A 15,894-nucleotide genomic window follows, 5' to 3' on the forward strand; every position below is an offset into this window, starting at 1 on the left:
ATTGATAATCAGTCCCTGGAAACCTCTGTCCCTGACAAGGTCCCTCTGTAAGGACTGACCTACTGTACATTATGTTCTTATTTTGCATCCTTTAAGGTGAGAGATGTACTATGGTGGCCTGTGGCCGGGGCATGGGACTGGGGAGACATTACCCAGCAGTGATGTCTCTGATATTTATTGTGACGTGATGGGTAAGAGGCTCTGAGGCCCCACAGTAACGTTCTTGACGTTGTGCCGTTATATACCAGAGCCACATGCCAAATACATATAATACACATATAAGACAGGCAACCGGTGGCTGACAGCAGGGCCATAACTAGGGTAGTGCAGTGAAAAATGGGGGGGGGGCATTTTGTGCTGCAGGGGGGTAAAGATAAAATGCACAACCTGATTTACTCTGAGGGGCACGGTGTAGCCTAACCATAACCTGCCGCTTACAGATACTGCTGGCCAGTAAGGGAGCGGCGTGCAATTAATACATGCCTACTTATTGGGCCTCCCTCTGGGACATTCCATAGTGGTGCTCCAGGGGGCAGACGTGGGGGTCAAGCACACTATTACGGCCACACCACCACCCCGCTGCATAATGACGTAGTCCGCATCATAGCACACCAGGGGGCTGCAGAGACGTGATTTACATCATCGGGCCCCTCCCACCGCTGCGCAATGATGCAAAGCGGATCCTTGCGCAGGGAAGGCGGGGCTTGGTGATGCGAGTCGTGTCCTAAATGCCCCTGTCCAGCTCACAAGGAAGAGAAGCGGGATGCAGGAGACTCGCTGACTCTCTTGGGAGCCTGGGAGAGTTGCTAAGTAACGGAGTAAGGCGAGTATGATGCAAGCGCACGTGGTATTTACCTGCATGCCTGCAATAATACGCGCATCTAAACCCCTTAGACAGATGCCAGATCTGCATCAAATGCTTAATCATCCCCTCCGTGTTATTCATTTCCTCTGTTCTCACAGTCCCTCCACTGGCTCATGTTCATGAAGGCCAGATTCTGGAATTCTTTGTACAGTATATTTTATTATGTTACTTCTTTTATGAATTAATGTGTGAAAAATGTTACTGTTAGCTTTGAAATAAAATGTGAAATATTTTCCCTCCTCAGCGCCCTCTAGTTGTGACTAATGAGCATCATTCCCTTCTCAGCACCCTTCAATGGTGACTGAGTGCTGTCCCTTCCTCAGCACCCTCTAGTGGTGACAATGAGCACTATCATCTTCTCAGCGCCCTCTAGTTGTGACTAATGAGCATCATTCCCTTCTCAGCACCCTTCAATGGTGACTGAGTGCTGTCCCTTCCTCAGCACCCTCTAGTGGTGACAATGAGCACTATCATCTTCTCAGCGCCCTCTAGTGGTGACTAATGAGCATCATTCCCTTCTCAGCACCCTTCAATGGTGACTGAGTGCTGTCCCTTCCTCAGCACCCTCTAGTGGTGACAATGAGCACTATCATCTTCTCAGCGCCCTCTAGTGGTGACTAATGAGCATCATTCCCTTCTCAGCACCCTTCAATGGTGACTGAGTGCTGTCCCTTCCTCAGCACCCTCTAGTGGTGACAATGAGCACTATCATCTTCTCAGCGCCCTCTAGTGGTGACTATTGAGCATCATTCCCTTCTCAGTGCCGTTCAGTGGTGGCTAATGAGCACTATCATCTTCTCAGCAACCTTCAATTGTGACTAATGAGCGCTGTCCCTTCCTCAGCACCCTCTAGTGGTGACAATGAGCACTTATCATCTTCTCAGCACCCTCTAGCGGTGACTAATGAGCACTGTTCCCTCAGCGCCCTCTGGAGGTGACTAACTAGTGCAGTCCCATTCTCAGCAACCTCTAGCGCTGACAAATAAGCACTGTTCCCGCCCCTGTGACCTCTAGCGGTGACTGAGCGCTGTTCCCTTCTGCATCCTCTAGTGGTGACAATAATCGCTATCCTCATCTCAGCACCCTTCAATGGTGACTAATACCCCTTTTACACCAGAGCAAAAACCTGGGTTTTTGCTGGGTCTACCCGGGTCGCAGCTCAGTGTAAAAGGGTCCCTGAAAAATAACCTGGGTCAAGTGACCCTGCAATCCAACCCAGGTAGCTACCAGTGTTGGACCCAGGATGGACCCAGGTAATGGTGCAGTGTAAACGGTGCAACCCGGGTTATCTGACCTGGGTCATGCCTAAAATGAGCGGATTGGTGGTTGTGGAGCAGTCACCTCCCACTTTTTATGACCTCACAGGTTTAGCAGGGCAGACCTGAGTTCAGTGTGAACAGGGCTGACCTGGGAGTAACCCAGATCAAAGGTGCAGTGTAAATGGGTCTGACCTGGGTCTGACCAGGGTTGGAACCATGTCCAAAAACCCAGGTCGGACCTGGGTTTTTTGGTGGAAAAGAGGTATAATAAGCACAGTCCCCTCTTCAGTGTCCTATAATGGTGACAATGAGCGATATCCTCTTCTTAGCGTCATCCAGTAGTGATTAATGATTGCCGTCCCCTCCTTGGCGCTCTCTAGTGGTGTCTAATGAGCACTGTTCCCACCTCAGTGACCTCTAGCGGCTACTAATGAGCAGCAAGCCCCCTCCCCTCTTACTGGTGACTAATGAGCACTGTCCCTTCTGGTTGTGACTAATGAGTGACGTTCCCTCCTCTAGCAGTGACTAATGAGCGCCATCCCCTCCTCACGCCCTCTAGCTGTAACTAATGAGCACCGTTCCTTCCCCAGCGCCCTCTAGCTGTAATGAGCGCTGTTCCCACCCTGGTGCCCTCTAGCTGTGAGTAATGAGCGCCGTTCCCTCCTCAGCTCCCTCTAGTGGTGACTAATAATGAGCGCCGTCCCCTCCACAGCGACCTCTAGTGGTAACTAATGAGCTTTTTCCCCACCTGAGTGACCTCTATTAGTGACTAATGAGCGCCGTCCCCTCCTCAGCGACCTCTAGTGGTGAGTAATGATCGATATCTGCTCCTCAGTGACTAATGAGCGCAGTCCCATCCTCGGCAACTTTTAGTGGTGGCTAATGAGCGCCGTCCCCTCTTCAGCGACCTCTAGTGGTAACTAATGAGCTGTCCTTGCCTCAGTGACCTCTAGTGGTGACTAATGAGCGCCGTCCCCTCCTCAGTGACCTCAGGTGTGACTAATGAACGATATCCCCTCCTCAGTGACCTCTAGTGGTGACTAATGAACGATATCCCCTCCTCAGCGACCTCTAGTGGTGACTAATGAACGATATCCCCTCCTCAGCGACCTCTAGTGGTGACTAATGAACGATATCCCCTCCTCAGCGACCTCTAGTGGTGACTAATAATGATCGATATCACCTCCTCAGCGACCTCTAGTGGTGACTAATAATGATCGATATCACCTCCTCAGCGACCTCTAGTGGTGACTAATAATGATCGCTATCACCTCAGTGACCTCTAGGCTAGCGGTGTCTAAATGAGCGCCGTCCCCTCTGGTTGTGACTAATGAGCGCCATTCCCTCCTCTAGCGGTGACTAATGAGATCGTACCCTCCTCAGTAACCTCCAGCGGTGACTAATGAGGGCTGTTTCTTCTTCAACGCCCTCTAGCGGTCACTAATGAGCGCTGATCCCTCCTCTGCGCCCTCTAGTGGTGACAATGATCGCTATCCTCTTCTTAGCGTAATCAGAGAGACTACATTTCCCGGCGTACAGCGGATGCAGATCCCGTCGCTGCTGAATGACGTCAGAGGACGCGGTTGCCGAGGTAACCGGACGCCACGGCCTAGTCATCATGGCCCCGGTGCTGGCGGTGTCCCGGGCTTTCTTGCTCGCCGCTGCCCTGTGCTGGGAGGTCGCGACGGTGAGCGGAGCATCGAGCAGTAAGTGACATTACAGCCGTCATTGGCCGCCCATTACCCCTCTAAGGGCAACACCGGCTCCAGGGCGTAGAACTGGATGTGCTGTCCTATGACGTCCTCAGTGCAGCCGGTGATATGTAAGGGCAGTGTGTGTATGACGTCACCTGATGAAGGGGCAATGTGTGTATATATGACGTCACCTGATGAAGGGGCAGTGTGTGTATGACGTCACCTGATGAATGGGGCAATGTGTGTATATATGACGTCACCTGATGAAGGGGCAGTGTGTGTATGACGTCACCTGATGAAGGGGCAGTGTGTGTATGACGTCACCTGATGAAGGGGCAGTGTGTGTATGACGTCATCTGATGAAGGGCAGTGTGTGTATGACGTCACCTGAAGAAGGGGAAGTGTATGTAGGTATGTATGTATGCATGATGTCACCTGATGAAGGGGCAGTGTGTGTATGACGTCATCTGATGAAGGGGCAGTGTGTGTGTATGACGTCACCTGATGAAGGGGCAGTGTGTGTATGACGTCACCTGATGAAGGGGCAGTGTGTGTATGACGTCACCTGAAGAAGGGGCAGTGTATGTAGGTAGGTATGTATGTATGCATGATGTCACCCGATGAAGGGGCAGTGTGTGTATATGACGTCACCCGATGAAGGGGCAGTGTGTGTATATGACGTCACCCGATGAAGGGGCAGTGTGTGTATATGACGTCACCTGATGAAGGGGCAGTGTGTGTATGACGTCACCTGATGAAGGGGCAGTGTGTGTATGACGTCACCTGATGAAGGGGCAGTGTGTGTATATGACGTCACCTGATGAAGGGGCAGTGTGTGTATGACGTCACCTGATGAAGGGGCAGTGTGTGTATATGACGTCACCTGATGAAGGGGCAGTGTGTGTATATGACGTCACCTGATGAAGGGGCAGTGTGTGTATATGACGTCACCCGATGAAGGGGCAGTGTGTGTATGACGTCACCTGATGAAGGGGCAGTGTGTGTGTATGACGTCACCTGATGAAGGGGCAGTGTGTGTATATGACGTCACCTGATGAAGGGGCAGTGTGTGTATGACGTCACCTGAAGAAGGGGCAGTGTGTGTATGACGTCACCTGAAGAAGGGACAGTGGCCCTGATTCAGAGCCGGACGCTCTGACAGAGTGCTCGCTCTGAATCAGGGCCGTCCTTCTTGTTTTTCAGAGCGGCCTCCTGGCCGCTCGCATAGCTGTGGGTGACCACCCACAGCTATAGCGAGCGGCCAGGAAGATGGTCGCGATGGTCAAGACCATCGCGACCATTGGGCTTGCGGCGAGACCCTTGTGGTAGGGTCGCGTTGCCGCAAGCCCCAGAGTGCTTTCGGCTCTAACAGAGCCGAAAGCACGGGGCCGGCCCCAGATGGTAGGCGTTCCTATGGGAACGCCTCCGTCTGGGCAGCCACGCCCCCGGCCCGCCCACCAAAGGGGGCGTGCTGTCACTCGACATCGACAGCACGCCCCCTTTGGTATGAGACCCGGAGCGACGGATTACCCGTCGCGCGCATGCGCTCGACGGAGCCGGCTCCGTTGTGCGCATGCGCACTGGGCCACCATCGACCTGCTTGCGAGCGCATAGCGCTCGCGAGCGGGTCTGAATCAGGCCCAGTGTGTGTATATAGGTAGGTATGTATGCATGACGTCACCTGATGAAGGGGCAGTATGTGAATGACATCATCACTAAGGGTAGTGTGTGCATGACGTCACCTGATGAAAGGACAGTGCGTGTATGACGTCATCACTGAGGAAAGGTATTGTGTGTGTATGATGCTATAACTGAGGAAACGGTAGTGAATCAGTGACATCATATGTGACGTCATCCAGTCCTGTGACGTGCAATCCTCCCCCATATACGTGTATAAGATGATATGATGTGTGATAGCGGGATGGCCAGCACTTAGCGCAGGCGCCAGCATTAGGCAATATGAGGGTAGGCAGCATTTTAGTGGCACCTAATAAAGAAAATAAGAGTATAAAGTAAATGCGTCCCTCTCTGATTGGCTGACATTCAAGAAGATGGGGGGGGGTGTTTAATCATTTAAATTAAACTGAGTGCGCACTGCGCCATTCTTGCCCTCCGTAGTGATGCTGGCGGCTACTTACAAACAATTCTGCAGATGGTAAAACTATAGAAGGTAACAGAATCTGCTCTTCCATGTCAGCCATAGACTGGGCCTGCGTTGCGGCCTTGTTTTGGCGCAGTGCAATAAAGTCCCATTTGGGTATTCAGTTCCCGTCAGATTTTGCTATGGTGCCCTGTGATGTAATGTTACCTATGAGCTGCTTTATATAAACGTCTCCAAGTCATATGTTGCCCTTTCTATGGTTTTCTCTGGGAGATCCCGGAGGAGGGGATGGTCCTGATTGGAGGTGTGGGGGAGATGTGGTGCTGTGAAACGCGTCATTGTGTCCCCACTGTACAGTGTTGCGATAACCCGCAAATGTGCCATCACAGTGGAAGTGGACAGGCTGCTCTACTCTATTGGGGGTGGGGTAGAACTCCCCGAAATTCAGATGTCTTCCAGACATTACAGGAGAGTAGATGAGGATGATTCAAGTGTCCTCTATTAACCCTGGTCTTAATGATGGTTACTTGCCATTGTGCTTCCCTATGGATGAGGCGATGGCACTGCCTGTATCTAGGAGAGGTGGTTCAAAATCCATAACATTAACACTTTGTGTAACATGGATAACACCAGTTTTGTAAGGCTGCTTGTGTTGGTCGACCATGGTCACAGTTGTGACACAGTATAAATGATCTCGGGTGAGTCCTACAGACTGGACGTGTATGGCGGGCGCAGCTGTTTCTGGTGTAAGTAAATGTTTTTTCTGTCCGCCAGGTGTGACGATCTGCCTCTGTGACCTGACACCTGGGAGCTGCGATATAAACTGTTGCTGTGACCATGACTGTACCGCCAGTAACCTGACAGCGCTCTTCTCCTTCTGTTTGCCCGGCAGCACCAAGTAAGGCCGTCTGCGAGGGTTTGGTGGAGTAGACTTAGTACCTTGGGGCAGGCGGACGTGTGCAATCTGCTCTGTATGTGTCTCTGTGCTGGCAGAAATGTGGGAGACCGGACTCCGCCACAGTCAGTGTGATGATAATAATACAGGACAGTTGCTGTAAAAATTGCGATGTTGCACTGTTAGTACCGTCCGTGTGCCCAATGTCTTTATAATCACTGAGCTGATGTAAAAATCAATGACAATCATAATGTAAAATGCTATTTTGTACAATATTTTATCATTAAATGTGCATGGTTTGTGTATTAATGTACTTCTTCCCATACACGTAGGGCAGAGAGATGGGTGTGTCTCTACAACTGGCTGATCTTCCGCAATAACACCCCGTACACCACAGTCCGTGTTGGTTCCCCTCCTACAGAACTGTTCTGTGTCCTCTCAGCTGATGGTAAGAGTCTAAGCCAACCAGTGAGGCACGAGGCACAGCGGAGTGAGCCATTTTGTGGGCTGATCGGTTCAATAGGAACAAGTGATATTACTGAGGCACCCCACGTCGACCTCCATTGTGTTCACTCTATATGCTCTCTACTGTTCCATGTACCCCTCACAAATATACAGTCAGACCCTCATTTTATCATCATCATCATCATGATTACTTTTTCTTTTTTTGCAATCCCTCGTGCATTGGAATGGGCACTTTTGCCTCCTTTTCTACTGACCTTACCTACGTTTTAATTTTTTACTGTTCAAATAAATACAGCACGGTTTGTGTAATGGTTAACATTACTGCCCCACAGCACTGAGCTCGTGTGGCTCGATTCCCGCCACTGCCCTGTGTGGAGTTTGTATGTTCTCCCAATGCTTGCGTGGGTTTCCTCCTGGTGCTTCGGTTTCTCACAAAATCCAAAAACTTACTGGCAGGATGATTACCCCTAGTGTGTAGGTGTACATGTGGTAGGGAATATAGATTGTAAGCTCCACTGGGGCACGGACTCATGTGAATAGCCAATAACTGGTAATAATAGACTATTGTAATAGCGCTATATGGTAGGTATTTTGTGTATAGTCAGTGTGGAAGTAGGGCCGGCCCACAATGCATGACGTCACACTGAGGGGGCGGGGCTGCCGCTACCAAGTACAGCATACTGCCCAGGGTGTCTTTAGGGTCTACAGGCTGCAGGGTGTGTGCCAGCGCTATTGGCTGCCCTCCAAAGGCACCCCCAGGGCCCTGTGTGACTGTACAGCTCGCACAGCCCTGTGTATAGGGGGAGGAAGATGCAGTAACACTGTAAAATGATTTTATTTCCTTTATATGAGCCCCTCACTAACTGTACAGAGGGGTATTTCAGTGTCTATCCCAAGTGTAGACCTGTTACCATATTGCAATGTGCTTTCTTTTCCTTCTATTACATGAAGCTCTCTCTATATTCCCTCTGTGTTTGCAGCCTCCCTGAATTACTTTGTCAGCCCCCAGAAAGTAAACTTCTCGGCCCTCAGTGCGACATACCAAGGCCCGTCCTTCTCTTCCGCCTCTGCGGGCGTGCCACAGTTCCCCAGCTTCTATAAGGTGAGTGCAGCCGGCAGATGGGCAGAGTTAGGGTGTGCGGACGTGTCCACGTTTTCTGACAGCCAATGACTCTCTATAGGCTGGCGATCCTGTCCTGACTGTCTCTACATTGGGAGCGCTCTCTGTGCTGAGACAGCCGACACCGCTGGGGGCTCAGCGAGTCTGTTCCAGCAACAATCCTGCAAGTGAGTGACCACTTCTAATGGAAACAAGGTGACATTACACCGATCTCACTGTCTCCACTGCCCTTCCCTCCCGTATGCTCCTCACTGTCTCCACTGCCCTTCCCTCCCGTATGCTCCTCACTGTCTCCACTGCCCTTCCCTCCCGTATGCTCCTCACTGTCTCCACTGCCCTTCCCTCCCGTATGCTCCTCACTGTCTCCACTGCCCTTCCCTCCCGTATGCTCCTCACTGTCTCCACTGCCCTCCCCTCCCGTATGCTCCTCACTGTCTCCACTGCCCTTCCTTCCCGTATGCTCCTCACTGTCTCCACTGCCCTTCCCTCCTGTATGCTCCTCACTGTAGTCTCCACTGCCCTTCCCTCCCGTATGCTCCTCACTGTAGTCTCCACTGCCCTTCCCTCCCGTATGCTCCTCACTGTAGTCTCCTGCCCAGAGTGATGCTTTAACACCACATTGCTATGTGCTCCCACTGACACCTGTATTTATTTCCCAGAATTCCTCCTGTCGCACAACACTTCATGTCTACGTGTCCTCAGTAATCTGACTGTCAGCTGTGAGACCGACCTCTCCTTGGACGCGTCCTATTATTACCAGGATATCGCAGTGCTGCGGGTGAGAACAGCTGGGCTGCGGGTGAGAACAGCTGGGCTGCGGTAGCAGCGTGGCCTCAGTAATGGCTGGGTGGTCTCTTACAGTAAAGATTCAGCACTTTGAAGGGGAAAGAGGCTTACGGATGGTCGTAGGGATCAGTGATCTGGACGTAGGGATCGGTGACCGGTTACTCTTACGGCCACCTGCAAGCAGGATGATACAAATTTAAAGAAAAAAATACAAATTTTAAGGGGTATAATTACTAAAGTGCGGGTTTATAGGAGTGGGGATGTTGCCCATAGCAACTAATCAGATTCTACTTATCATTTATCTAGCACCTTCTAGAAGATATTCGCTAGAATCTGATTGGTTGCTATGGGCAACAACTCCACTTCTAAAAGCCCGTACTTTAGTAAATGTACTCCTAAGACTCAATCGAGTAGTCTGATGCCGCTATTCCAGCAAAATCCCGGGTCTGACCCTGGTTCCCTGTTTCCACTGAGCCTGACCAGGGTTTTACCCACGTAAAACCCTGCTCGAGACCCAGGAAGAAATGCTGGTGGAAAAGAGGTGTGAGAGTCCTACTGTGGTAGCGGTGTAGGCACCAGCTGATTGTCACCAGGGGTTTTATATATATATATATATATATATATATATATATATATAACCAGGGGCACAATTCCAAGCAAGTGGAACGCACTCACAAAATCACCAAATAAAACTGAATTCTCTTTCTCTCCTTCTCCAAAGGTTCCAGCGGATGTGATGAATCAGACAGCCAGGGGGGTAAGAGAGGGGCACGTCTGAGTGGCCGTGAGATACCTCATCTGTGTCCCTGACATTTTATCTCCACTCCCTCAGGTCCCTGTAAGTAGCTCCGGGACCGACAGACCCATCCTACAAGGAGACTTTTGTAACAACGTTGTGATCCAGGTGACTGCACTCTATGGGTGTCTGTCACTCTCTGTGTCTGTGTCTCTCTCTGTGTCTGTCTGTCTCTCTCTGTGTCTGTCTCTCTTTCTCACACTTGATTCAGTAATGAGAGAGATCATCTCTTCCTGATGTATTTTATGCAGTATCTATACTCTTACATCATCATATTCTGAGTATGGTACCACAAGCAACCTGTGTTCCTTTGCTGTCAAACTAGGCATGGCATGCTGGGACTTGTAGTTCTATAGCAGCTGGAGAGGCACGGTTTTCTTACACCTTATGTGCCATCACCTGAACACAGCCCGTCTGTGGGATATTGATGTGTTGTATGATATGACCCTGTCTCTGTGCCAGGTGGTGTACACAGTGCTGTATAATGGCACCCGGGGAATCACTAATGTCAGCAGCGTTTTCACTTTCACCAACGTGTCCACGACAAGTTCCTCCATAACGCAGACATTCACCGTGGTGTATAAGGTAGGTGACACTTCTCTTATTAACCCCGTATGTGTAGGATACTGCGCGCTCCATTGTGGGTGTCTTCTGTCTCTGTGTACACCTAGTCTTTGCATGGCCTGGGCTTTACTATGTCCATGTCCACCTAGATCCAATATTCAGGGACCAGCATCCCCAATATTGTTCTCTCTTAGCCATATATTATATAATATACAGTGCCAACACCATAAACACAGACATCAGTGCAAATTTATAGTGTTTAGAATAAACGTCTTATGTGTTTCATTGTCTGTGACATTACAGCCATAATGTCCCTCTATATAACAGGATGTCCTGCTGGGTTATCCCCCCCTCTGTCCCTCTATATAACAGGATGTCCTGCTGGGTTATTCCCCCCTCTGTCCCTCTATATACAGTAACAGGATGTCCTGCTGGGTTATCCCCCCCTCTGTCCCCTCTATATAACAGGATGTCCTGCTGGGTTATCCCCCCCTCTGTCCCTCTATATAACAGGATGTCCTGCTGGGTTATCCCCCCCTCTGTCCCTCTATATACAGTAACAGGATGTCCTGCTGGGTTATCCCCCCCCTCTGTCCCCTCTATATAACAGGATGTCCTGCTGGGTTATCCCCCCCTCTGTCCCTCTATATAACATGATGTCCTGCTGGGTCCCCCCCCCCTGTCCCAGGATGTCCTGCATGTTTATCCTCCTGGGGAATCTTTCTTTCCTCTAGATGTTGGAGCACAGTGCGGGGATTCATACCAGCGTTTCAGCCACAAAAGCATTAACTGTGGGGCGATAAGGCCGGGCTCGCTGCCGGCATCTCATTATCTCAAAGGTGCCTGATGGGATTGAGGTCTGGGCTCTGTGCCGGCCAGTTAAGTGTTTCCTAAGCAAGCCAAGTGTTGATGGGCCACGCTTTCTTCATGGGGGCATCGTGATGCTGAAGCAGGAGAGAGACTTGGCCAAACCGTTGCCCTGCGTTCAGCACTTGTGTGGCCTACAGCTTCGCCCGCAGCTGTCACCCACTTCACAGTAACTGGGGCAGGAAAGGGACCACCTGACTTGTCGGAATGGGGGTATTCTATGGCAGTCACCGAGCTCTATAGTATGACCCGACCTACTGCTGCTGTGTGACTATGGAGACTGCACGGCTGTGTGTGATCAGCTGCAGCTAATATGTCCACACACACTATATAGAAGGGAAGTGCACATATTGTTCACGTATGGGTAACACTTTCTCTGGCTCCGCATGACACTACATACACATATATAATACCAGGTATCCTGTGTTCTGTCACCATGGCCTGTGTCACAGATACTTGGTGATGTCACGTGGTTCTGGGCCTGATTAAATTGGATGCTGGTGCAATCGCAGCTGCTGTGCGAAGATATGCAAATGTAACAGACGGCGGGATATGTATTAAGTCACCCACCGGGGCGATCACAAATCCAAAGCACTGTGTACACAGACGCAGCCGCAGATCAATAATCAGCCATTTGAGTAGCTCTATCGTCGCACAGGACGACCGCCTGAGCTGAGACATCGGGGCCACTTTATCCGCATTGCGGGATGGCAGCTGTAGGCAGGGGTTGGGTACGGGATACCGGTGGTCAGACAGGGTTAGGAGACCAACACTTGTAATCACTCAACTGCGTACATTTCAGAATTGCAGAAATCTCTGAATCAGGCCCTGTAGGAGTCGATGATGTCACATAGGTGCTGATGATGTCATACTACCGTTCACAGCCGCTTTCTTCAGCTGCTCAGACTTCGGTGCAAACCAGGAGCGGGAACCCGGGATACCTAGTCGGATGTCCTGTGCTCAGCGACACTGGAACTGTATCCTTATTCTAAGCCATCTGCGTCATCTCCTGGCACTAAGCTCGCACCGCAGACGTTGGCACAGGTGTATGGTAACAAGCACCCATTACCTGGGCTTAGTAGTAACGGACGGCATCACAGAGGCACGAGGCACTTGGACTTCAGTCTGTTTCCTAAGTACTAGAGGCCTCGGTCTGCAGGGAGTTGTCAGGCTACAGTATTATGGCTGCTGCCACACTGGGTGCAGCTGGTGGTCTCTCCTTAGTTGTGAAGCGTATTTAAAGGGAAATGGTTAATATTATGTCTTCTCACTAGAGGAGTCATATTTCTTTATTTTATATTATTACAGGCATCATATGAGATCTGCCACCAATTAGATTATATCTATATACTCAAGGGAAACTAATGATGATTTGTAATATGAACTTAATAAATCATTGAATTATTACTGTAAATGCAGTATAATCAGTATCATTCACTAACAGGTCAATTGCAACATTGTGTTTACACTACAAATCCCAGCCAGTCCTTTTACATAAAATGTAGACAGCGGGAGATAGTGACCTTGTGGGTCACAATGAGGGGTATTGGAATGATTGCTCTCTGGCTCCCCCTTGTGTCTATGTTACGTTATTCCCCCTGACGTCTGGCAGCTGTTGTTACCGAGGTCTCGGGTGGGAGAATTGTGCGAGCACAGCCCCGTCCAGTTTGGGATGAACTCGCTGAGTGGCTGCGTGATCCGGTAAGTGTTCCTATCTCCGCGGGCTGTACGTGAGGATGCTTTGTGGCTTCTAATATGTTCCCTCTATTTCATAGTGGAAAGACCCAAGAAAATTGTAGTGAGCTCCAAGCTCGTTCATACAACGTGCTGCAGGGGGAGAATGCACCAAAAAGCCTGGCAATGTTTGGTAACGCCACCACCACCCAGAGCGGCAGCTGGACGCCTATCAGATTTGTTGGCTGCAGTACCGAGGTTAATGCTCCCATTGATCTATCATCTTTGGCCAGTTATGAAAGAGTGGCAGTTAGAAATTACTCACCATTTGTAGACAGGGCTTATTATTATTATTATTATATTTTACAGAAGTGTTTAGTGAACCATACGTAGGAAATATAGATTACATAACAGCACGATGGGTCCTGCCACCAGGCTGAGGTACGCAACCTATAGATTTCCATCTGTTGTGCGACAAGTCCCAGTTACTTGATAGACTGGGACTTTTAGTTCCAAACACAGCTGTAGAGGCTCAGGTTGCTAACACTTAGGTCCTGCTCAGCACCCAGATCACCTGCTGCCCTCAGCGTGTAGCTTTTGCCCGGTGGGGGACAATGTAGCTGAAGGAATAGTTTGTGAGATAGGCTGACGTTCTGCTCATTCATCTCCAGGGAGCTCCCCAGGGTGACTGCGCATCCACCTGCCGAATCCCCATATCCCTGCACATGCAGATCTTATGGGCGAAGGTTGGGCTCCTCTCTAATCCTCAGTCACAAGTGCTTGGTGCTCGGTTCAGCTACAGGTGCCAGGATGTCAAGGTGAGACTCAGACATGATCCCTTCATCTCCTTGTGCTGTTTATGGGATTAGATAAGGACGAATTAAATCACTATACTAGAGGCAAGGTCGCAGGAGAGCGATCATCCGCTCAGGCAGCGGTTCTCACGTCAGACCAGTGAGTGAGCTGTAAGCAGAATCTCGCTGATGGGGGGGGGGAAAGAGCATTTACTTGGGTCAGGTAGTGGTCATGTGTCTCCTGGGAGTCTGACAGCCAATCGTGTTGTTTAGACTGAATGGGCCACAGGCTGCAGGGCGTAGCGTGAATTCTGGCAGAAACGTCTTCCCAGAGCTCACCACAGTCTCTAACGGTACAGATTACGGCCTGTAGCATCTGTCCAGTCTAGCCACCAGCAGCTGGCTCTGCCCGAGCCTGGGCATACTTCTGTTGTCACACTCTGCCCTCAGTCTACTGTACTAACCACACAGGACAGGCAGTGCATGCTTGGGCTGTGCTCTATTGTCTTTATAATTAGCTTTCTTGTCCCCAAAACAAATTAATTTATTTCAGTCCCTTTGGTAAAGTTTGGGGGAGAATGGAAGTTTTTTTTTTTTGTGCCCTTCAGATTAAATTTGCTCCTACTTCACAGAAAATGCCATCTATCCTAACCTGGTGCCAGACGCAGAGCCGTAACTAGACTTTTTGGTGCCCTGTGCCAGAAAGAGCATTGGCGCCCCCCTCGTTTTTCAAAGGGACATAATGCACCCAAAACAGGGCCATGGCTTCATGGGGAAGGGCCAGGGAAGAGATAGGAGAGGCCAGGAGATGCTGGGGATGAAATAAGAGGAAGCTACAAGCAAGCATGATAATAAACAGAAATTTGACAGGCACAAACAGCGCCCCCTGACCTGCGGTGCCCTGGGCGATGGCACCGGACACACTACCCTAGCCAGACGTTCAGGGAGCTGGAAACTGGGATGTGTAACCAGCGAACAAATACCTAGATAACAGAAAAAAGGTTATTGGTCTTTTAAATGGGGAATTGTTATTAAATCATTTCTCGTTCTCTCCGCAGTGTCAGGATGCCACCGTTCTCCAGACTCGGGCGTCTTTCATAGACATCACCCGCCGCGGCCCAGCTGCTCGCGCTAACCCCAGCGTTACGAGCCGAGACCCACTGGGATTCTTTTCTCCATTCCAGAATAGTGGAGCAGAGGTGAAAGCCGGGAATCTGCTCCCAGGACTGGCACTGGGGCTGCTGGTTGTACACTGGGCCGGAAGGGGGTAGATTCCACTCCCCGGCTCCTGACTAAAATGCTGGAGAGGACCAGTCTCTTTATATTGGATAACGGAGACTGAACTCGTTTTCCACGGGGATGTTGGTTACTGTTTATTTTATATACTTTTCTAAATAAATGTTATTTTTTTTATTAACCCTTTTACATCTCTGTAACTGTAGTGGGGGTTTGGGCACTACCTATAACTCCAACTTTTATATTCTCCCCCTTTGGCATTTTTCATATAAATTGAAAATGTAGTTGAAACATCTGATCAGCACCAAGTTCTCTAATGTCAAAGAGTCACCTGAATAAACACTAGCGCAGGTCACATACATGATTTAGTGTACAGAAGTAGACGCCACTGTTTCAGTCCATTTTAAATAGTTGTTTCTGAGGGGTGCCACTGTTGGTTAGTTCTTGTTTAAACAAGAGCTTCATCATGAATATCAAAGAAAAGCCAAATTGCTAATAAACACAAATTAAGGGATTGATCAAGGTTTTAGCAATCACATTCATCATAAGTCAAAGGAGAGATTTCACCACTGCCACTATATCTGGCACAGGGCATTCTCCAAAGGAATCTATGATTATATAAAAGGAGCGGCTGATGAAGGACTATAGGTGCCCATACACTGGCTGACTCGCAATGTCATCAACTATTTCCCTTGAACTCGCCGGCACTCCTGGACAGACGATATCTTGCTAAACTGTAACTGTGCATTGCGACTAATGACCTATCGTGCGTCCTTAA

General features: G+C 49.8%; 1 protein-coding gene across 1 annotated transcript; it reads left to right on the forward strand.

Moving 5' to 3' along the window:
- The first annotated feature begins 3,666 nt into the window (after positions 1-3,666).
- TCTN3 (tectonic family member 3) lies at positions 3,667-15,297 on the forward strand. The gene is made up of 14 exons (XM_088446853.1): positions 3,667-3,830; positions 6,694-6,817; positions 7,147-7,262; positions 8,260-8,381; positions 8,461-8,566; positions 9,059-9,177; positions 9,907-9,942; positions 10,018-10,089; positions 10,444-10,566; positions 12,297-12,389; positions 13,025-13,113; positions 13,188-13,344; positions 13,758-13,904; positions 14,939-15,297. The coding sequence occupies exons 1-14, from the start codon at positions 3,689-3,691 to the stop codon at positions 15,149-15,151; spliced, it is 1,659 nt and encodes a 552-aa protein (XP_088302979.1). The 5' UTR covers positions 3,667-3,688; the 3' UTR covers positions 15,152-15,297.
- Positions 15,298-15,894: the final 597 nt, after the last annotated feature.

The sequence above is a fragment of the Taudactylus pleione genome, unplaced genomic scaffold (genome assembly GCF_031769625.1).
Source record: "Taudactylus pleione unplaced genomic scaffold, aTauple2 ptg000407l, whole genome shotgun sequence".
Classification (NCBI taxonomy): domain Eukaryota; kingdom Metazoa; phylum Chordata; class Amphibia; order Anura; family Myobatrachidae; genus Taudactylus; species Taudactylus pleione.

What these genes read in the sequence shown, in the direction of transcription:
- TCTN3 (XM_088446853.1), top strand. Translation starts at nt 3,689, where the DNA reads ATGACGTCAGAGGACGCGGTTGCCGAGGTAACCGGACGCCACGGCCTA. An exon ending in GGTGAGCGGAGCATCGAGCA is followed by an intron (nt 3,831 to 6,693) that starts GTAAGTGACATT and finishes TCTGTCCGCCAG; the next exon opens with GTGTGACGATCTGCCTCTGT. An exon ending in TTCCAGCAACAATCCTGCAA is followed by an intron (nt 8,567 to 9,058) that starts GTGAGTGACCAC and finishes TTTATTTCCCAG; the next exon opens with AATTCCTCCTGTCGCACAAC.